The following is a 21,267-nucleotide window of genomic DNA, read 5'->3' as shown; positions in this document are numbered from 1 at the left end:
TACCAGCTCAATATATTCTTTCCGGTAACCTGGTAATAGGTATAAATAGCCAGCAGCCAGTGACTCGGACCCAGTTGCACATGAAAACCGTCATGGTAGTTATCTGTAAGCCTAGCGGAAAGGCCACACCCGCAGCACAGATGTTGTAACAGTGTTGATCTCGACTCCATGCTGATGCGTTTATAAAATCTTTGACCCAATCATTCTAGCAAAGCTCTATATATATACAACACGTCTCACTCATAGCAAATGTTTAATAAAAGAGGCGATACGAGTGGTTGAGCCGATAGCCGGAACAAGCGCAACAATCGCCGAGCCGAGGCATTTCTCCCTTGCCCGCACCTCAGCTACGATGCGCAGGTGACAGGTAAAATAAGTCCCAGACCGACCAAGACAAAACATAAAATAGCGCCACCCCCCATTGAAACAGCCCGGTAAATTCGGCGCTCTTTTCGTTGGTTGTTGTAAAAAGAAACATCTCATCACTTTTGCTTGCCTCCCTTGGGACCCCTCCACCCAAGCGGGACGGACCGCATTTGAATCAAGTGAGCAAACATGGCATCCAGCGCAGCAACCAGGAAGATTTCGCGGGAGGAAGTTGCAAAAAACAACACTGAGGATTCGTGCTGGTGTATTATCGACCACAAAGTCTATGACTTGACCGATTTCCTCGATGCACACCCCGGCGGCAACGTCGTCCTTACGCAGGTTGCCGGAACCGATGCCACGGCCGCTTTCTACAACCTCCACAGACACGAGGTGCTACAAAAATACGCCAATCTTTGCATCGGCACGGTCGAGAACGAAACGCCTGAAGTGGTAGATCCGCAGCCTGGTGATCTCAGCAAGGTCCCGTATGGGGAACCATTATGGCTGTCGCCGATCTACAAGAGCCCCTACTACAACGAGTCACATCGTAGATTACGAAAAGTCCTGCGGGAGTTTGTCGATGTTCATGTGTATCCGGAAGCGCAGGAGAAGGAGCTTGATGGTACATATATCTCTCAGGGGCTCGTGGACAAGATGGCGGAGACAAATTTGCTCGCCATGCGTCTAGGCCCAGGGCCCCATTTGCACGGGCGGAAGCTGTTTGGTGGTGAGGTGAAGGGAGAGGAGTTTGACTACTTCCATGACCTTATCGTTGCTCAAGAGCTGGCACGAGCAAACGCGCGAGGATTCCAGGACGGCAACATGGCTGGCATGATGATTTCCCTGACTGCAGTGCGACAGTGGCTTAAGAATAAGGAACTCCGCGAAAGGGTCACGGAAGAGTCCCTGTCTGGGAAGAAATTTATGTGTCTGGCTGTCACGGAAGCGTTTGCTGGATCCGATGTTGCGGGTATCCGCACAACGGCGACGAAGACCCCAGATGGCAAGCACTACATAATCAACGGTATGTAATTGACCAAAACGCATTATCTTTCTTTTCTTTTGGGTTCTTGCTAATATCGTGTCCTACTTCCTTCAGGCACGAAGAAATGGATCACCAACGGCATGTGGGCCGACTACTTCGTTACAGCTTGCAGGACCGAGAAGGGATTCTCCGTCATCCTAATCCCCCGCGACGAGAATGTTGAGACCAAGCGGATCAAGACATCATACTCCACTGCTGCAGCCACCACCTTTATTCAATTCGACAATGTCAAAGTCCCTGTCGAAAACTTACTCGGCGAAGAGCACAAGGGATTTATTGTGATAATGAGCAATTTCAACCACGAGCGCTGGGCCATGACCTGCAGCGTTATTCGCTGGGGCCGCACCGTCGTCGAAGAGTGTCTCAAATGGGCGAACCAGCGCATCGTCTTCGGCAAACCCCTGATCAGCCAGCCCGTAATCCGCCAGAAACTAGCCAAGATGATCTCTCTTGTCGAAGCGTCGCAGTCCTGGTTGGAAACTATCACGTATCAAATGTGCAATATGAGCTATGAGGAACAATCGAAGCACCTAGGTGGGCCTATTGGACTTCTCAAGTCTTATGCAACGCGCTGCGCACATGATATTGCGGACGATGCTGTGAATATCTTCGGCGGCCGTGGATTAACGCAGACTGGAATGGGAAGAGTTGTGGAGCAGTTCCACCGTACTTATAAGTTCGATGCGATTCTTGGTGGCACGGAGGAGATTTTGGCGGATTTGGGTGTTAGACAGGCTATGAAGCAGATGCCCAAGGCCATGTTGTAAATTAACCTTTTCCACTAGGGATATCTTGCAGCATATGGCAGTGTAAGGAGCAGGCTTATATATAGATCTTGTAACAATACGGTATCAGATTTTCGGAAATTTTCTTAAACTTTTTGGGGATATTGTCGGGCAGACTACAGGAGCTAGTAACTTGGAATTTATATACTTTTTATTCTCCCCGATATTCCTATTTAGAAGAGTGACAATAATATTGATTAAAATTTTTAAAAAGAAGTATATATACATATGTAAAATAAAAGAAAATCTGGGTATTCTCCGATGGCCTAAAGTTTCGCATGAAATTGATATTGTACCTGAGCCAGGAACCTGTTTTCAAGAATTAAACCCTCCCTCCTAAAAATAAATCAAATGTTTTAAAACGATGTTCCATTTTCAAAACATCATCCCACCGATGAGAGCCGGAATCACAACAGCGCAAACGGTGATTCCCAACTTCGTCGGTCCCGACTGTACAAACACCGGCATATTCAGGGCAGCTGCCGCACTGGGACTTTCGGTCGAGGTAGGCGTGCCAGTGCCTGTGCTCGTTTGTGTAGGAGATTTACCCGTAGCCGTAGCGTTCTGGGGCTTATTACACCACACGCCGTTATAAGGCACTCCAGCTTCAAATAAGCAGCTTGTGAGATTTTGGACGGTTTGGGCCTCCGCGCGACAGTAAAGGGCGCAGCCGTCGTTGTATAAAGTGACGGCTGCTTTTTTGCAGCAGTCGTCCATCAAATCTTTGTTTTTGTTCTTGTTGGATACTGCGCAGGCGGCATCTAGGATCGGGATCTCGTATTGGGCTGGGGTGCCGCAGATGGCGCTGCCGGTTGGAGCTATAGCGGACGAGGTCGTGGAAGCCATGGTGAGTAAGGTGGATGAGCACGGTCGTGTAAAGCTCGCAATTGGGAGGAGTATCGGCAATTTTGTCGAGGGAGGAGCTGATGGATTCGTTTTCCGATATTGTCATTTGCAAAGGATTTTCTCTCCTTTTTCTTTTCTTTGCAGTATCAGAGATGTTGGAGCGTAGACATGCAAGTTTTTGGGCTCTCAATTACATAACTGATTAAATTTTTGGGGTTTTCCCAGCAAACCCTAGTATCTCTCCACTCTTGAACTGAAACATGCTAGCTCAATGAGTGGCTGGGAAACATTCCAGTTTTCAGGCCGTCAAATAACAGGGCAGAAACGGCTTTCGGGGCAATGTCAATCTTGCCATTTGTTTCATTTCTCAGCAATGATCATGATCATCCGTTTCCACCTTCCTTGTTGAAGTCATTTGATTTGATGGGCGATCAAATAGCGCCAAACTATTCCGTAATTCTTGAGTGGCTCTTTTCTCAAATATACCACACCGGTGCCCGTACGGCTGTAACCATCCATAGTTCACGCCATGAACGGAGTTCACCAATGCAATTAGAAGTGATAGTCCGTTTTTCCGGAAATTGGGGTCATTTCGGCGTGGGTATGTTGCCTATGGATACGGGCCCGTAACATGAAACACAGCTCTGACCAAGCCACCAACATTCCTGGCAACAGGCGTGGTTATCTTTGGGTACCACAATTCCAAGTTTCTGCGGGGATGAGCTGTTGTCGTGTTTGGGTTGTCGATCACGACAGAAGGCTGAATGGATAGCCATTTTTAGCGCCCATTAGCTAGTTGTTAGTACAGACGGAGTGGGAGAAAGTTGGCACACACACAAATCGACTACATGCATTTCATGCGAGGGAGCGAGGGAGAGAACATCTGTTTTGCTATATATAACCTCATGCTGCATCTCTACCGTCCACTATCACAAGGCTGAGGTCGGAATGTGGAATGGCGAGTTTTTTGAGCTGGATGTTGATGTTGAGGCTCCAAACAAAGCTTTATGAGGCTAACAACCTTAGCGCCCTATCATGCTAGATCGGGGATAGATCTGCGTTGAGCTGTCATTGTGAGGCATCCATGGATGCATCCAATGTAAGTACGGAGTATGTATGTATGTACTATGTACTTTTTTTTTTTTGATCTCCATTTGCTCGCCGTTCTCTAGAAATTTAGAAAATGGAGTGACCCTCCAATAAGGGCAATTGCATATTCTGTCAATCAGTCACCTGTAACATAATTTCCGGGAAGCAGAGTTGGTTGCTTTTCTTCTTTGTATGTATGATAAGTAGTATACGCTGCGGATGTCTGGTACATGCAGTTCTACCCATAAGACAACCAGTGAATTCAAATCATAAAAGACAATTCCATTCCCATTTTAAAGAGTACTAGTACATCTAATCTCCTTCGTGCAGTTTGACTGGCGTTAAATCCTGTCCTTTAGGCATATTCTATGTCAAACTGATAAAGGTAATAATAACTCCATCAATCTGATACCATCCTGGCATCAACTCCTCCACACCACCCTCCAATACCTCCGCATGCTACTCCAGATGAAGCTTCCACTGTTGGCAGTAGCCTCCTGCCACTTCTCTCGCGTGTTGGCACAAACTTACACAGAGTGCGATCCTCTCCAGAAGTGTAAGTTGGACTGTCCTCCAATGTCACGCGCTAGACAACTATCCGGATGGGAAAAGATGAATTGTTAAGTGAAACTGTTCAGCTTGCCCGCCGAATCCCGCCCTTGGGAAGTCCATCGAGATTGACTTAGCCAAGGGTCTCCCAGATGACTGGGAGGCGTCGAAGGATATCAAATATGGCAGTGATGGGGGCAGCTTCACGATCGAAAAGGATGGAATGAAGGCTGAGATCCACTCAAACTTCTACATCATGTTTGGCAAGGTGGATGTCACTCTCAAATCTTCGCCAGGCAAAGGCATTGTGAGCAGCGTTGTCCTGCAATCCGAATGCGGCGACGAGGTTGACCTGGAGTGGATTGGAGGAGATAATATGCAGGTCCAGACGAACTATTACGCGAAAAGGAATCTGGATCACACAAGAGGGGGATTCCATCCTAGTCCAGATAACCAGAACACTTTCAGAACGTACAGCATTGATTGGGATAGTGAGCGGATTATTTGGAAGATTGATGGGAACACCGTTCGCGTCGCTGAGTCGGCAGCTGGGAATTACCCACAAACCCCATCTTATATCAAAATAGGAAACTGGGCAGGGGGTGACCCTGCGCAGAACGCAAAGGGCACAGTTGGTAAGTTTCCTCTCGTGTGCATGTATCTAGGCCCCATATTGTGAGCTCTAAAATACCTAATACTGGATGCTCTAGAATGGGCTGGAGGTCCGGTTGACTACTCTCTTGCCCCTTTCACCATGCAAGTCAAATCCATAAAGATCGCCGATTATTCCACTGGGAAGGAGTATGTATATACAGACAAAACTGGGTCCTGGCAGTCTATCAAAGCTGTGGATGGAAAGGTGAACGGCCATGACCGAAATGACGGAACAAAGCCTTCGCCTGCCACTACCGCCTCCACTTTCGTTTCCACAACTGCGACGTCCTCACAGAGGAGTTGTGGCTCGAAAGGTACGTATTGATAACCACAAGCATAGGCACGGGAGGTGGTACCATATCAATGCCTTAATGCTCCTCTGATTTATGATCCCGTCGAGTCCTTTGGTATTGCAGGGAAAGGATCCTCGGTTCGGTTAGCCGTATATTGTGCCTTGCATGTCTAGAAGATATGAATTTCGCCCTATTAACCTTTGAACAGTACAAACATGCTAATTTCACCCTGAAATTCTGCAGGGTCTCCAGACGCTGCATGCGGTACCGGGCCATCAAGGAGCACGGAACCAACACCACCAAAAGGTACCGATCCGAACAATGGAGGCGATCGAACGAACGGCACCCCCAATGGTACAAATACTGGTACAAGTACTGGCACAAGTACTGGCACAAGCACGACGGACCCTAACAACCCTGAAGCACCCAGTAGCGCCAGTGGCCAGGGTCGGCTGCAGATCTTTGTGGGGATCGGCTGTGCTTTATTCGGTGCTCTCATGGCCGTCCTTTAAATCTTAAAGTCTGGTTAGAGTCATCACCATGGACGGATGCATAGGTATTTGGTGGCGGTTGTGGGAAATATCGTGGCCTGTCAGGGGCATATATGACTTCTCGCTTTAATTATTAATCATGTAAGATGCAGCTGTAATCTTAATAGGAAAAGTGTGTCTAATGATGTTCCGAACTTGCTTCCGATCCTAAAGTAACTAGTTAATTAGTTATAAGACTCGTCTCTCCTAACCATCTCGATCTTTCGATTGAATCCGTGAGGCCTTAAATATATTGACAGCAAGTAGCCTCTAGAGAGGAAATGTCCTCTTGAGCTCCATATGTCAGTAACCATGAGGTTCTGGCTATTTCCATTACCTGCATGTTTCTTATCTGAGTAGAGTCATCTCATAATCTTGAATCTCTTGTTCACTATATCTAGTTGTGCAGGCTGGCTCATGATGAGGTTTTAGGTCACAATAAATTACTATTTTTGGAAATTTTCACGCTTATTTAAGTACTATTTTTAAAACTTGAAAACGTAACTAATGATAACTAACACTCAAATAATATTTGAAGTCATCTAAAACAATTTTTTAAAAAATAAAAATAAAATAAAAAAATAAAATAAAATAAAATAAAAAAATAAAAATAAAATTTGAATATTATTATTAGACTATTATGAATACTGGTCTCATTTGATGAATGTGATCATGACTAGGTAGTAGTCTCACTGAAACTATATGGGATCACTATCTTCAGCATGTACTGTACATGTACATGTACATGTACATACAATCAATGGGACCCCGTATTTAGTTCCAGTCCCAGAATCAAGCTTCTTCTCTATTACTCTCTGACACCATAGCATATGCACCTTGTGATAGCTGGTGACATGTCCGGATAATAGTACTAGCACAGCAGGCCAGTCAAACTTTCCTGTATAAAATATCTCCCCCAAGGATCAGACTGAGCAGCGCGTTGAACGTGTCACCCAAGCTCAAAAGCCAATGAACTCTAGCTTTGATGAACAAGTAATCATCTTGGCCGGTACCTAGTGAGCATATGAGCATATTATTCCTACTGCAATGGTAATATAATTCGAAATTCAACCGCAACATTCAAAGGAAATTAGGAGCTACTCACGATCTTATCTGTCCGTCGTTCGTATCACTTGCACAATACGTTTCAGTTCTTTGATGTCTGCCACGACCAGGACGCTATCACCTTAGGGAATCTAGGCACCTCTGAACAAGAAACTGCTGGGTAAATGGGCCTGCAATTTTCTACTGGTTCGGCTCGTTGGCTGTAGGAACGAACACCAGGCAGGATTCCGTGAGGAGCTCAATGCTCATGCCATCCTTGAGTCCGCTCTGGCAGTCTCTAATTGTGCAACTTTCAACTAATAAAGTAAATAGCTACATTTTTCAGTCATGAAATAGCTTTCAGGAGGCGTGTCCAGTGATTGAAATAATCTCCCAAGAAGCATCAGTTGTCAGTTGCCACGAGAAAGTTTTTTCGACCTAGAATTGGCCGAACCGATGTATCCCGCGCGCCCTCTGTTGCTATCCATGATATTATTAGTGTGACACGAAAGATAAACGATTCTGGAGCTGGACTAGCTGTTTGAATATAATGTCATGGATGTTGTTGGATGGGATGGTGCATGGAGAAGGTTTGTAGGACTCAACGAACGAACATCAAATATTTATTTAAATATTTAAACCAAAAACCCTTTCCTTCACATCCAACACCAACGCCTCTCATATATCCCCACATCCCACACTCCAGACACAGCAACGGCATCAATAACTGTGGCTTAACTATACAAACCAGCTCCAGATATAATATAAACAAATCAACTATGGCATCAACACCACCTCTCTCTCCATCACCTGATCCGTCCAAGCCCGCCTCTCCACGGGTCGCAAACCGCGGCCTTGGGTTGGCAAGCAGACAAGGCAGCCGGTCCTCACGAAATAACAATGATAATGGCAGCAAAGGAGCAGCAACCACGCCAATTCCAGATGAAGACTACAGTGCCGATCTTCCATTGACGATGTCAGCGTCCATCGTGCTTACTGGCCTTCCGAAGGACTCCCATCAAGCGCTGGCTGATGTCGATGCCATTGATTCAGGCAAAGGTACGCATTATTACTTAGTATGAGACATTTTCACTCTCGTTTTGGCGGCCTGAAATGGATATTTAATTAAAATATCCGTTTTTGGTCGCCTTTCGACACCTTATAGAACGTTTTTTATCAAAGTTCACTACCGCAGGCAACGTTCTCAGGCGTATGGATCCTCTTCCTGCCCCTTGGCCCTGCCTTCTCTTGAGTTTTTAATTTAAAAATCCGGAGCTCTATCCCGTTCCTTCTTGCTATGTCTATGCTGCTTCATTGAAAAGAAGAAGCTTCTTTTGCCAGATCTTGTTATTGTTTAACTGTCTTTCATTGTCTGAAGGATGATGTGCGGATAACCCAAACCGCTTTACACGTTGCTCCCTCCGCATCTGTATGCTATCCCCAACATCACCCGAGAGGAGCACTGAAAGCTGACCCTTATCTTACATTTATTTTTTGATCTTAGTAACTGTCCGTTTCCAGCCTCTCCCATCCGCACCGATTCTGAGAAATCGTGTATTCAAAATCAGTGCTTCCCAGAAGTTTGAGACTGTGGTCAAATTCTTGCGCAAGAAACTTGATTGTAAAGATACCGACTCCGTGTTTTGCTACGTAAATAGTGTCTTCGCTCCCGGGCTCGATGAAGGAGTAGGGGGCCTTTGGAGGGTAGGTTTTCCATGATTTTCAATATGATGTGGTGTCTCTGTTGCGAGTTATAAAGGATTTAATGAGCCCGAGGAGGTAAATTTCTAATGATGGTTGATTCATTTAGTGCTTCAAGACGGACGACCAACTTATTGTGGCGTATTCGATGACGCCAGCTTTTGGATAATGAGATATCGCCTTGGCTTTAAATCGCTGCTGCCCAGCGATTGATGCCGAGTTGCAGCCCCAAAACTACCCGCTATACCTCAATAGCGAGAGGGATTCAAGGAATCACTTAAAATCACTAACTAATTTATTCCCTGATAACTCTTGACACCGAGACGGGGCGAAAGACGGGACGAAAGACGGGACGTGATGTCCGCCATAACAAAAATCGAGTGCAAACACACCCGTAAAATCAGCGCTCGACAAAACCAGTCGGGGTAATCGGTGCAACACAAAATCAACATATATATGTATATATCCATTGAGAAATGCAAAGGTATCTTAATTTCTATTCGCTAGTTTTTCAAACTCCTCAACATCCTCCTTCGATATAGGGTATGTGTATTCTAGGGAAGGATATTCACCACTTTTGACCTCGTCTCTATATTTCTCAATCGCCCTCAAGCTTTCCCCCCATACATCGCCGTACTTCTTCACAAACTTCGGGAGATACCGACCAGGCGGGAAGTTGCCGGTCATGTCGACTTGGACCAACACTTGGCCCGAACATCCAGCACCAGCGCCGATTCCGATGGTTGGAATTTTCAGTCTGTCGGTGATGATACGTGCAATCTCTGACGGGACAGCTTCAAGAACAACCATAAATGCGCCAGCCTCTTGAACTGCAAGAGCGTCGTTTAAGACCCTCAGGGCACCGGCAGTTGATTTACCCTGGACACGAAAACCTCCTAGCGCATGTTGGCGTTGAGGGGTTAGACCAACATGGGCCACAACTGGTATCCCGGCCGTGGTGATTGCCTTGATAGTTGGCACCATCTCCTCACCCCCTTCTAGTTTGACACTTTGGACTCGTCCTTCTTTAATGAGGCGAATGGCGGACGCAACACCCTGCTCTGGAGATATCTCATACGAACCCATGGGCAAGTCGCCAACCTAATTCAAGGGACCAATTAGCCATTGCCATGGGAGTAACGCATGTAAACGAGGCATAAAACGTATAGCAACCTACAGTGAAGGCAGATCCAACCGCACGGGATACACTCCGGCAATGGAGTATCATTTCGTCCAGGCACACCTCACTAGTGTCGTCCATGCCAAGGGCAACCATTGCTAAACTGTCGCCCACGAGGACCATATCCATACCAGCTGCTTCTGCGACATGCCCACTTGGGAAGTCATGTGCCGTTAACATAGTGATAGGTTCCTTCTTCTTGTGCAACGCTTGCAATGATTTGATAGTGATTTTCTTGCGAGTGATGGGTTTGCCCATTGGGGAATGGGAGCTATGACGGACTTGGCAGGGCCATAGAGTCGACTTCGTAATAGCGGGCAGGAATACAACGGGTGAGCAGCGAAATCGAGACAGAGCAACAGGAGGGGCTGTCAACCTGACGAGCCCAATGGAAGACTGGAGGGCCATGGTGGCGGGGGAAGAGGGGAGAGCTGGCCGATTCAGTCGGGATTTTGGGACAACAGGCACGGAACAAGATTTGGTAGATACCGCAGCAAATGCTTAGGGAATTTAAAAATCATGTTTCTCGAATAGCTGACAACCGCAACTGTTGGTATATATACAGTTTGATACGTGCTGGTTTATGCAGCGTAGACAGGAGAATCTCTGGAGAAATTCATTCGAACTAGTTCTACTAATTGCCTTTTTCTTGTTTATCCGTTCCGTCGGGCGAACCGAGGTAACCCGGTCATGCATGGATGATTCAGCAAGCGGTCGTTGGGTCCGCTTACGTTATCTATTGCCCAGCCTTGGCACTTTCCTTGGCACTCCGCCATTTTTTTAAGACTTCAGGACTTCAACTCAACAATGCAGACCATGCACGATGTATTCATTGGTTCCCAGTGATATCTACAGGATAGAGCACTGTAGTTACAGGACTTTGTGTCTTTCAAATTACCCTACGCCGACCGGAATGCATGTCATTTGAGCATGGGCCACCACTGCACTTCGTACCACATCGGTACCCAGTTTCGGCCAATAATTCGACCAAACAGCCTAACTACATGACATGCCCTCTGCTCAGAAGCTAAGCTTCCCACCTAGAATTCAGCGTGCGACCGACATATTAGTACGCACATTCTATGTCGTCCTGGATGAAAGTTGCGTTGCTAGGCCTGCTGCTCTGCCGATAATGATCATGGCATTCTGCATTCGACCCTCTCCGCCGCATCTATGCCCTTGATCACGCGAAATTACTGTGATGTATGTATGTACATGTACATGACGATAACGCGATCAGTCTGCAAAAGTAACATCCAAATTGATTGCAAAATTTTGAAATGGAGCTCCCTCCCTCCTGGGTAAGGGAGGGACCGGGCGCCATTCACCCCGTGCTACTTTCGGTCGGTCAAATTATCCTGGTTGAGAGATCGGCCCGCACAGGCCGCTGTAGTATCACCAGCGAAACTTTCTTTGGCTTCGGTACTGTAGCAGGGCCAAAACTATTGGACAGCTTCAGGGCTGGAATTATCGACAACATCTTACGGCATAAGTATGCAAAAAGGAAAGATCTTGCACCCAGCGGTTTGAGCTCCTCGTTGTTTTCTCTCTGCAGCCACGGCAATAATATATTCGATTGATATTGCTTCAGGATAATAAATCGAGGCGGAAACCTATGCCCATGTCCGCGGAAAATATTCGCAATGACGTTGTCTTGGAATAGTCATATCTTCATTACCCGTTAAGCTACCGTCTGTTCTTGGGCTAGACTACATGACAATATATTTTCCAATTCAATTGTTCCGCTACATAACGAGGGGCCGGAGATTTACAAAGCCTTGACTCTTCACCCAGCTACAGCTTATTTCTTTATTTCGTGAGGAAACAATGATATGTTGTACTGTACCTTGGTAACTAGCCCAAGATTATTATCTCGGGAAAATTAGAACCGCAGCTAGCAGATCTCATTTGGAGAAGCTCAGTTGTTCTTTTTGTTATAGGATCCCCTGACTACACGCGGACCTCAGATGTGCTGCTCAGTGGATAGGTGTTTTCTCAATGGAATTCTAACTGTCTATTTTCAGAGCCATTGAAAGGGGTCAACCACCTAATCCTGGGGCTTGATATTGTGGTTGGGGCTGTACTCTTTGTTGTACATGAGGATAAATAAATCCTAATAGTTGGCCCAGTTCTGCCGTGGGCACCTGCGGGTGAAAGTATCCTTCGACGCTCTACAAATTCATGGAGCGTATGTTAATTTGTCGAGGATGGCCAATGGTCATTCACATCAAACCAATTTCATGGATTTTATTTTCCTTCCCTTCTTTGTATCTCTCCCGTCCCCACCTTGCTTACATTCGTCTAGAACATGATCCACATCTCATCCTATGTTTCGATGGTGACAGCGTTCAGATGTGAGCATAGGTTTCTCTACCATTTTTACCCCCTATATTTTGGAAAACTTGCCGAGTAGGGAAATATTGTTATGACTAGAATTATCGGCTTCCCGAAGAGGAAAGCGGATTGCTCCAGCAAGTCATGCATGTAGATCTCGTTACAAACCAGGCCGCTAAATATGAAGGCCTCCTATCAAACAAGTTCCATGCACTCCTGTTGTGACAACGCCTGTGATCACATCACATCCCCTCCTCGCCAAAGTAAAAAAACAATGCCAAAAATAGAATAAATAAGACATATAAATAAAAGTAAAATCTCAAAGGAAAAGGAAAAGAAAAGGAAGTGGAGGAAGGAGGGAAGTTATTGCGCCGAGATATTTGCTTCCCTTTAACAAAGAAGAATGGTACTAAAAGGATTTTGCAATATATTTTAACAATGAAGCACTCGATTGAAACTATGTATTCAGAACCCGTGAGATATAGTCGACAGTTGTGGGTCAGGAGGCAAAGTAATATTTCTGGCATTTCCCTTCGAAAAGAGTGTGCATTTGTCGTTCGAGGGAAGAGCGGCTGTTCAGTGCCACAACTTGAAAAGCTGTGATGCCATCAATGCTGATCTCTAAATACCCTACCATTCCCATGATGTGTGACAATAAATGAATCGTTCATTTTCAGTTCGGCTGTCCTGATCTTAAGTTGGTAAACTTAAGCGGCGGTTTCCATGACTGTAAGCTCTGGCTCTCGTTCAAGGGCATTGACTAAAATACGAGAGCATTCAATAAGTATTTGGATTCGGTTGCTCGTTAAATCTCTCTATTGTCTCTCTTCCCTTTCTCTTCGAGTGTTAAGAAATCCGGTCTACCTACTAGCAGCTGCAAATATCATGCCAAACTCATCGACTTCTTCAAACCAGAGCTCGGCCCGTGGATCCATCCGGATCCCAGTATTGATTTCGAATATTTCCCCATGGCGATAATACGGCCCATCCCAGTGGGCTAACCATCGGTTGTATAATGACTCCCACTGCTCGTTTGTCGTGGCTTGCCATAGGTACTTGGGAGCCGGCGCGGGCATATGGTGTAGTTCGCTACAATCAAAGGCTGGTATGCAGTGATACACACTATAACCCCAGTATATAGTGTACAAACTTAGTGCCGCTCGTCGTTTGCAAGTAACGGCTATCCAGCACTCCCAAAAGGGCCGAGTACGTTCGATCTCCTCCTGGAGTACCACGCCCGTTGACACAACGTGCTGAATTATACTCCTCAGCTGCCTTACGAGCTTATCCTCAAGTAGTGGGATGGTCTGTTGGTCATTAGAAGGAAATAAGAGCATAAGGGTATATATCGTCAGCGCTTGCAGAGCTGCGACGAGCTCGGTCTCGTCGAGCGTTTGAAACTACGAATCTATCAGCCCTAATCCTCAACTCAAATGAAAATACTTTCGCCTAGTAGCATACCGAGTTTGCAATTGTTTGCATTTCTCTCCTCACTGTTTGTTGAACAATGCTGGCTCCTCCGTGAGGCTGTCCATGCCACATTTTTACGAGGGCGAAACAGTTCGTTAGAGGTTCCGGGATAATTCCGTCCGAAACTTGTTTGGGGTGTATGATAGGGGGCAACTGAGTACCTTTGGCCATCATTCGAGGCCAGGTTTGAGCTATTCGAAATAACGTTTGCATGGTGTGACGAGTCAATCCCAGAGCATAAGCGGGTGGCGGAGTTGAGGGTGCTATTTGAACACCTTCGCCGCTACTTGAGTCGGGTATATTTCTAACCAAGGCATAATTGTAGTTCAGGCTATCAACATCGGTATAGCCGTCGAACACAGCTGATAATTCATTCTCAAGCACTCCAAGGTCTGGAGGTAGTATGGAATGGAAATCTAATGTCTCGCTTTCAGGAGTAGGGAGTTCAACCTCCGGGTTAAAGCCACCACACAGTGGATCAGGTCCGAAACGGACATGGCCTTGCAGTGGACTGGTAGATTTTTGACTGTCCTTTTGGGGAAATCCATGGCTTTCAACACCGATTTCCGGGCCTGCAGGGTAGGTGGGATACATGCAGATGGTGTTTCGGAGAGTACATCGAGAACAGGTCGGACGCTTTAAATCACACCGCGTCTTTGCTGCCGAGCACTCACGACAAGCCTTTTGTCGGACAACTGGAGGCCGGCCATCGACACATTTCTTGGTATGTCGAACAAGAGAAGATTCTATAGATCGGTCAGTCTATATACAACCAAGGAGTTCTGAAATTGGGCGGAAGTTGTTCACTCTGAGTAAACCTGAACTTGCACTTTACACATTCGAAGCCACCCGCGTCTTTCATTTTCAATTTAATTTTTATTTCCTCAAGAAACGATAAAGGATTTCAGCCCCATACGCATGCTGGCGGTTCCTCCGTTCCTTTGAGGGGTTTGAAGCATGTAAATAGGGAGGGATCAGCCCGGAGTTCTGGGTTCCGGTTGCAGCTGACAAATTGGCCAACCCTGCCTCATATCAAAAAATATGGTTGCCAAGTGTCTAACGCCAACATCATCACACTACGAGAAACCTATTCCAAGATTACGCTGTCATCACGAGTTGTTCCACTTCGAAGTTGAAATTGTATTCAACCGCTGTGTATGACCCCTATCACCGGCTTAAATCTCTCTCTTGCAGCACGGCCAAACAACCCAAGCAACAAATCGAGTGACGCCTTTAAAACCCGTCAAGTGACGTATGTGAGGAACTAATATCTATGCATACATACACAGCTAGTGAATCACGGCTGTAAGATAGCTGCGGACATGTCCTTACCTTTACCAAGCTCGGTCGGGCCGAACTCAACAAAGGGTCGGCAATGGTTTGTGTTGTTTGGCTGCCGAAAATATTGAGCCTGGGTCAGCACAGGAATAACAGCCGCAGAAATTGAGGAGAGTAGAGAAGAAATTAAAGAGTCGGGTGCCGGTATTATATGCATATTCCCAAGAAAGAGGACAGAAAAGCAAACCGGAGAAGAGAGAAATAAAGCATTTAAATGAAGATACTATATTTGCCTTCCCCGTGTTCTGAAGTAGTCAAGGAATAATAATCAGAAGAGCGAAAATACGAAGCGAACGAAGAAACAACAAATCAAGCTTGAGAAAACGTTAAATGAGCTAGCTCCCTCTAATAAACACAAAAGATTTCTTTGAAAGAATTAGAAAAAGCCCCCGGAATGAATGTAATCTTGTATTTGCAACTGAGGGGTTTCACCAATTATCCACATCCTGATGCTTGAGCGGACGTTCAAGAGACCTGAGCAGTTCATCCAGTTCGATCCAGTTGGAAGAGGTCAACGCAAACTTGCGATGCTTTCTCGTCAATACATGCTGTGTGACCACGGGAGTCAGCTAACAACGGTAACGATAAGGGGAGAAAAAGCGATCTTATGCTTGTAGCTTACCTCCTCAAAATCCTCGAACTTGTCACGACAATTCTCACAGTATCCTGGCTTGGGATCACGCTTCTTCTGCCTGGATCGCGCCGTATTACTCTTCCTGCTGGCCTGCTGGGGCTTCTGTACCTTCTCACCTTCCGACTGGGTGGTGCCGTCTTCATCGATCTGATCGAGGTTGCCGGTCGCCTTACTCTTCGCTGCTCTTGTCACTGGGGCCCTGGAAGCTTTAAGAGCACCAGAAATGTCCGTCATTCTATGCGAAGAGGGAATCCCGCTTCCATTCGCCGATAAGGTACTGTGTCCCTTCTCAAGAACCTTCCTCTTCAATCCGTGCACCTCTTTACTCGTTCCTGCTTTCGCTCCTGGGGCTGCTGCGGTAGATGATACCATCTGCGATCTGATTGCTGACGTGATGTTTGATGGCTGGACTCCAGATGCCGCCGGTTCCCGCGCTAGATAGGTGGCGAGAGAAGCTTTTGCATCAGGGAATGTCTCAAATCCTTTGGTACGAGGAGAGGCGGGTTTTGCTGGCAGCATTAAAAGAGTCTCAACCCGCTTGGGGGCTGGAACAGGTGCTTCTCGTGTAATTGTTTGATTCACACCTTCCTGCGCGTCTTGCAAGGCTCGTTTCTCAACAGAGCGCTCTGGGGGTTGCATTGTCTTTATTTCCGTAGTCGCCGTAGATTTCTCCTTCGTAGCAGGCCACTTATCTTTCGTCTGATTAGCGGTAGCTTTCCGCTTCTCCAATTCTTTTTTCGTTAGCGGTTCATCGATAAAAGGGCATTTCCCCAGCGCAGCGCTCCGAAACTGCGGCCATGCTCCATCCTGTCGCCTGGCAACCTTCGGGTACTCACGGACCATAACTGGTCGAGTCTTCTCTTCGTAATCATGGATATATATAAATGGGCCTTTGAAGGGAATAATTTCTTTCGACGCCAAGATAGAGTCTCGATCTGTAGGTCCATGCAAGCGTTCGTTTCGAAGGACCTGGGACAGATCCGTTTCTGCCCTCCCCCTTCCAGCACCGGATACTGTGCCATTACTACGTGTATAATGACCATGGTGAGCGATATTTTCACCATCATTCATCGTAGATATCACGCGCTGTAATTTCTCAAGGGCCCAGATCTTCATATTCATTTGCCTTGCCCGATATAGGACATCCTTATTATCTCGTCTCGTATCACCCTCCTGCCCTGGCCGCTTGTCGGATATTTTCCTGGGTCTTCCCACTCCCTGGCTGACATGGCTGCTCTCGTAATTCTTCTCCAGAAGTGACGGGTCAACAGTTTGGACAGATCCATCGGCATTTTGTTGGCCCAGAGGAGCATTGGTAGATATCTCTGTGTGATTCGGGGAGTCCATTCCACGAGGGATTGGACGAGCAGTGACAACATGTGTCACTACCTTGGAAAAGAACTTCTCCTCCGTCTGTAAAGAACGTAAGCGACCACATCCAACAAATACCAAATTTGATATGCCTGAACAAACCAACACGGAGAAGAAAAAAGAGAAAAATAACTTACAGCACCAAGAGCCATAATCTGCCTCGAGCACTTGTTCCTAACATCTTCCGGGATACTCTCAAAGTAAAATACAAACTGGGGAAACGCCTTACGATAGTGTTTCTGCCACTGACGAATACTATCCAAAGTTTCCCCCCCAGTCCTATCATATCTGGTTCCTCGCGAATTATGTGCCCTGTCCTTCTCCCTCGCCGCAACAAGCTTCCTTTCGAACGCTGTTGGTTGGGAATTGGTATTCTTGCGCGTAAACACCTTCCCTTCCGTACTGGTCACCGCCAACTTTCGTGGAGATTTGTTGTTCAGGTCACCCTCATTTTTCTCCAGCATCTGCTTCTTCGGGGGAGGTTGCATAAAGAGCATCTCTGTCTGATAATTTCCAGGAAGGTTTCGCTTCCCTGAGGTAATAGCACCTCGATGCGGCGAGTTAGTGCCATTGGGGATGTTGACCAGGGGAACCCGACGGCTCGACATTGCGATCGATGGTTGAGGTGAAGGTGGTATAAATACAGCTGCCATGTATATGTAAGTGATATCCTGCCCGTGAGTGAGAGAAGGAGGGTGGGAAGGAGGGGTATCTTTTGGCCCAAAGTTGAGCACGGGAGGTACCGCACGTCGTGTTATGAGGCAGCCCGAGCTCACGACGCGGTCATGACAAGACAAGAAATGAGGTAATTGGCAATTAACATCAATAGGATACAGATAATTGATTAAAAAAAAATAGAAGAATCCCTTGGGGACCCGCAGAGGAGTTAAATGAGTAATCCTGTCAAGTCCCCGTTCACACAGCTGAGGTTTGGAGCTTGTTTGTTTGGAGGAGAGTCCGGGTTGAGGTTGTTTTGCTTGTCAAAACCCGCGCTGTCCGCCAGCCAATAGAAGCGCGCCTGTTGATGGGGGCAAACCCTAACCCTACTAGCGCTGTTTACCGCCAGCCAACTTCGTCGTTAAGGGGTTCGTGCAGTTGACATGCAGCTTTCGGAGACGGTAATAAAATAAAGCAATTCTGAACTATATCTCATATGAGATTATGAAGTGTGAATTTGATATATTTTACAAAGTTGTTGTTCTTCCATGACCGACACCGGCCTAAACACTTGAAAACAAACTACAATAGATCAAGGAATACAAAATTTACACCTGTTTTATTGTACAGTAGACAAATATCACCTCATGGACAGAAACAGTTGTGCCTATCGCAGAGCTTCAATGTCATCGATCTTTTACTCAAGTTAGCAAAGAATCCAAAAGAGAAGGAATTTCCACTCTCATCCTCCTACCTCTTTCACCGCTTCTGTAGTCAGAATAAGCGGGTTCTCTTCTCCAATGCAAACACTATCCTCAATTCGTATTCCGATTCCTCGAAAATGTTTCGGCCACCGCTCGTCGTCTGGGACGTAAATACCACTATGACTTGTTAGTTTAGCATCCTCGCGAAATTATGTTATAGAATAGCTTACGGCTCAATTGTTATACATTGCCCCGCCTCAAGTTCGAGATTTCTTGAATATCCCACGCAGTCATGCACATCCAATCCAATGTAATGTCCCAGATGGTGAGGGAACAAAGTTGCCATGGCCTACGAAGAAGTGGCAGTTAGCAGTGGTTGAAGTTGATCTTAAATTGAAGGCTGGGAAGAACTCACGCTTCCAGACACATCAAAGCCAAGCGCCTTGAGTTGTTCTCGTAAGCCCTTTTCCGCAATGCCGTGTAGCATATCAAGCGAGAGGCCAGCAGATTCACGACATAGCGATACACATGTACGCTGCACGCTCAGAATGGCATTGTACAATTCCTTCTGTGGCTCTGAAAATTTGCCATTAACTGGCCAGGTGCGCGTAATGTCAGATATATAGCCTCCATATTCCTTGATCACAGTTAGTAAACTCGGAAACATCTTTAAAAAAGGATAAAATGGGGCCCATACACCACCGCCATCAACAAGGACCATGTCTTCGTTTCTACGCCAGTTACGGATAAGTGTCACATCCAGTTAAATTGGCCGTGTTACCGTCATACCTGAGTACATCGTCGTTTCTGACGTAGTGGATGCTTAGCGCATTCTAAAAAACAAATATTAGCTCGCAAAAACAATACAAAAATTATAGGAAGAAAAATTTTACCTGGCCACCAGCAACAACAGGCACAAAAGCCGGGCCATCACAGCCATTCATTTTGAATTGGTACTCTAAAAACGCATGGATATCCTTCTCCTTCGTAAATCCATTTCTCATAGCCTCTGTAAAAGCCCGGCCTGAAGCTTGTCCCGCCTTTCGCATATTTTGTATCTCCCCTTCACTTTTATAGATCCGTAATTCGTTGAGAACTGGGCGCAATGCCCTCATTTTGTGTGAAGCCATAATTTTCTCTAATACACCGTTTTTCTGCTTGAGCAAAAAAAAGAAACGAGATAAAGACGATCGCGACGGGTCGGTAAGCCTGAGGTCTGTATATATTGTGGAAGCATCTGAAAGGATCGATGGAGGAGATGTGCTGACATCGTCAATGCTGCCGCTCTATAGAAAAACAAGAGGTTAGCACAATCCCAAGGAAGCAGATGCATCGTGTATTTTACTATATCAGCATTAAAAACGTCAATCGCGGCCTGGACTCCCGACCGGGCCCCTTCCCATAGCTCCGCTTTTGGGTCTTTCTCGCGAACGTAGAGGTGGAAGACATGATCATTATCCGAACCGTCATTTCCTAGTATATATCAGAACAATCCTAACCATTCTTTTAAACGGCTTAGAAACTCACCAATAATAGCTAATGCGCCGGGCTCATTAAAACCTAGTCCACTCGATAAGCAAAAGTCGCCAGAGAACAGAGTGGAACAATTTTTCGCACCGGTAAGATAGAAGAAATCCGGATCTTGGTGGTACTCGTAGAAAACGCTCCCTGATCTATATTTTATGTCCGAAGCGGCGACGACCGCAATTGCGTTCTTGGGTAGCTTTGACGCAAGCTTGGAGCGGCGATGGGCATATTCGAGGGCGGTAATACCGGGCGTCACTGGAACAAGAACAATATGCCAATTGTCAATTTCGAGGGTCTTCAAATGTCTTTGCATTATAATAAGGGCTCCACATACATTCCCCAGCTTTTAGGATATGTGGATGTGTTTCGTGAAGAGGTTGTCCGAAGCGGAGCTCTGCCGCGGACACTGAAGCGTAGAATCGTCGCGCTGCCAGTTTATTGAATGAGCTTCTTAAAAGACAACCCCTACCGCTGCAGCTAACTGGATAATTGGTCGCATATCGGGCCCATTGGCGCAGGGATGGAAGAGTCCGTGACATAGTTTTGCAATTGCTCCGATAACAATCGACATCATTTGTCTGTTCTGTTGCCAGAGAAAATGACGACCCTGGAGATTATGCAAAAATGTCTTGGCAAGATTGCCCTAAAATAACTTACACAAGCACTAAAACAATAGACTGATTTCTTCATACAACACAATACTGGTTATATTTGAAAATAGAAATATTTTTCAGTTAATCATTCCAGAGAGTAGCTACTCTATAATTCTTATCTTCAATATATGAATTGTTTTGAGATAATGAGACACTATGATAGTGTGTATGTATTTTAGATGAGATTGATAGATTGATTATGGCTAGAAAATTAGAATTTTTTTTTTTTTTTTCAATCATGCTCACCTTTTTTCCAACCAACCATATCCAACTAGAACCCGCAAAAAAATACCACATAAGGTAAGCTTGAAAATATTATATAAATTTCCCAATGACAACATCGTAAATGTTGGCATAAGTGGTACTGTTCCGCCTTTAACCACCAGCGAAGACTGGTGACCGAGCTCTTTTGCCTAAGTGTCCTAGAGTAAAGAAGAAAGTGCGTCAATATATGCTATATATAATGTACTTTATGATTATGCTAATAGTTCACT

The 21,267-nt window shown here is 45.9% G+C and overlaps 7 protein-coding genes across 8 annotated transcripts; 3 read left to right on the top strand and 4 right to left on the bottom strand.

Annotated features, from left to right (window-relative positions):
* Positions 1-93: 93 nt before the first annotated feature.
* On the top strand, positions 94-2,401 carry BDBG_02172 (acyl-CoA dehydrogenase). Its single transcript, XM_002627455.2, has 2 exons — positions 94-1,393; positions 1,469-2,401. Exons 1-2 carry the CDS (start codon positions 556-558, stop codon positions 2,179-2,181), a joined length of 1,551 nt encoding a protein of 516 aa, XP_002627501.1. The 5' UTR covers positions 94-555; the 3' UTR covers positions 2,182-2,401.
* BDBG_02171 (uncharacterized protein) lies at positions 2,266-4,136 on the bottom strand. The gene has a single exon (XM_031720683.1). It carries the CDS (start codon positions 3,043-3,045, stop codon positions 2,575-2,577), a length of 471 nt encoding a protein of 156 aa, XP_031576915.1. The 5' UTR covers positions 3,046-4,136; the 3' UTR covers positions 2,266-2,574.
* On the top strand, positions 3,429-6,702 carry BDBG_02170. Of its 2 annotated transcripts, XM_031720681.1 has the most exons (4): positions 3,429-4,690; positions 4,773-5,318; positions 5,394-5,651; positions 5,874-6,702. In XM_031720681.1, the coding sequence occupies exons 1-4, from the start codon at positions 4,591-4,593 to the stop codon at positions 6,140-6,142; spliced, it is 1,173 nt and encodes a 390-aa protein (XP_031576913.1). In that variant the 5' UTR covers positions 3,429-4,590; the 3' UTR covers positions 6,143-6,702. The 2 variants fall into 2 exon arrangements, with proteins under 2 accessions (XP_031576913.1, XP_031576914.1); XM_031720682.1 differs by lacking the exon at positions 5,874-6,702 and having other exon boundaries at positions 3,587-4,690; positions 5,394-5,686.
* A 417-nt stretch (positions 6,703-7,119) lies between these two features.
* BDBG_02169 (autophagy-like protein 12) lies at positions 7,120-12,516 on the top strand. The gene is made up of 3 exons (XM_002627452.2): positions 7,120-8,263; positions 8,709-8,908; positions 9,015-12,516. The coding sequence occupies exons 1-3, from the start codon at positions 7,774-7,776 to the stop codon at positions 9,072-9,074; spliced, it is 750 nt and encodes a 249-aa protein (XP_002627498.2). The 5' UTR covers positions 7,120-7,773; the 3' UTR covers positions 9,075-12,516.
* BDBG_02168 (3-methyl-2-oxobutanoate hydroxymethyltransferase) lies at positions 7,896-10,837 on the bottom strand. Its single transcript, XM_002627451.2, has 2 exons — positions 10,083-10,837; positions 7,896-10,006 (listed from the first exon to the last, which is right to left on the bottom strand). Exons 1-2 carry the CDS (start codon positions 10,491-10,493, stop codon positions 9,395-9,397), a joined length of 1,023 nt encoding a protein of 340 aa, XP_002627497.1. The 5' UTR covers positions 10,494-10,837; the 3' UTR covers positions 7,896-9,394.
* A 610-nt stretch (positions 12,517-13,126) lies between the features above and the next one.
* On the bottom strand, positions 13,127-17,840 carry BDBG_16495 (regulatory subunit for Cdc7p protein kinase; the record flags this gene model as incomplete). The annotated part of the gene is made up of 6 exons (XM_002627449.2): positions 13,127-13,179; positions 13,288-13,819; positions 13,881-14,635; positions 15,222-15,282; positions 15,850-17,274; positions 17,370-17,840. The coding sequence occupies 6 exons, from the start codon at positions 17,838-17,840 to the stop codon at positions 13,127-13,129; spliced, it is 3,297 nt and encodes a 1,098-aa protein (XP_002627495.2).
* A 422-nt stretch (positions 17,841-18,262) lies between these two features.
* On the bottom strand, positions 18,263-20,912 carry BDBG_02164 (xaa-Pro aminopeptidase). Its single transcript, XM_031720680.1, has 11 exons — positions 20,455-20,912; positions 20,211-20,375; positions 20,121-20,153; positions 19,939-20,066; positions 19,487-19,879; positions 19,383-19,426; positions 19,291-19,324; positions 19,009-19,230; positions 18,824-18,942; positions 18,644-18,770; positions 18,263-18,583 (listed from the first exon to the last, which is right to left on the bottom strand). The coding sequence occupies exons 1-11, from the start codon at positions 20,657-20,659 to the stop codon at positions 18,557-18,559; spliced, it is 1,497 nt and encodes a 498-aa protein (XP_031576912.1). The 5' UTR covers positions 20,660-20,912; the 3' UTR covers positions 18,263-18,556.
* Between the last annotated feature and the right edge of the window lie 355 nt (positions 20,913-21,267).

The sequence above is a fragment of the Blastomyces gilchristii genome (assembly GCF_000003855.2).
Source record: "Blastomyces gilchristii SLH14081 genomic scaffold supercont1.3, whole genome shotgun sequence".
Taxonomy (NCBI): Eukaryota; Fungi; Ascomycota; class Eurotiomycetes; order Onygenales; family Ajellomycetaceae; genus Blastomyces; species Blastomyces gilchristii.
This window is presented reverse-complemented; position numbering and strand designations above follow the sequence as displayed.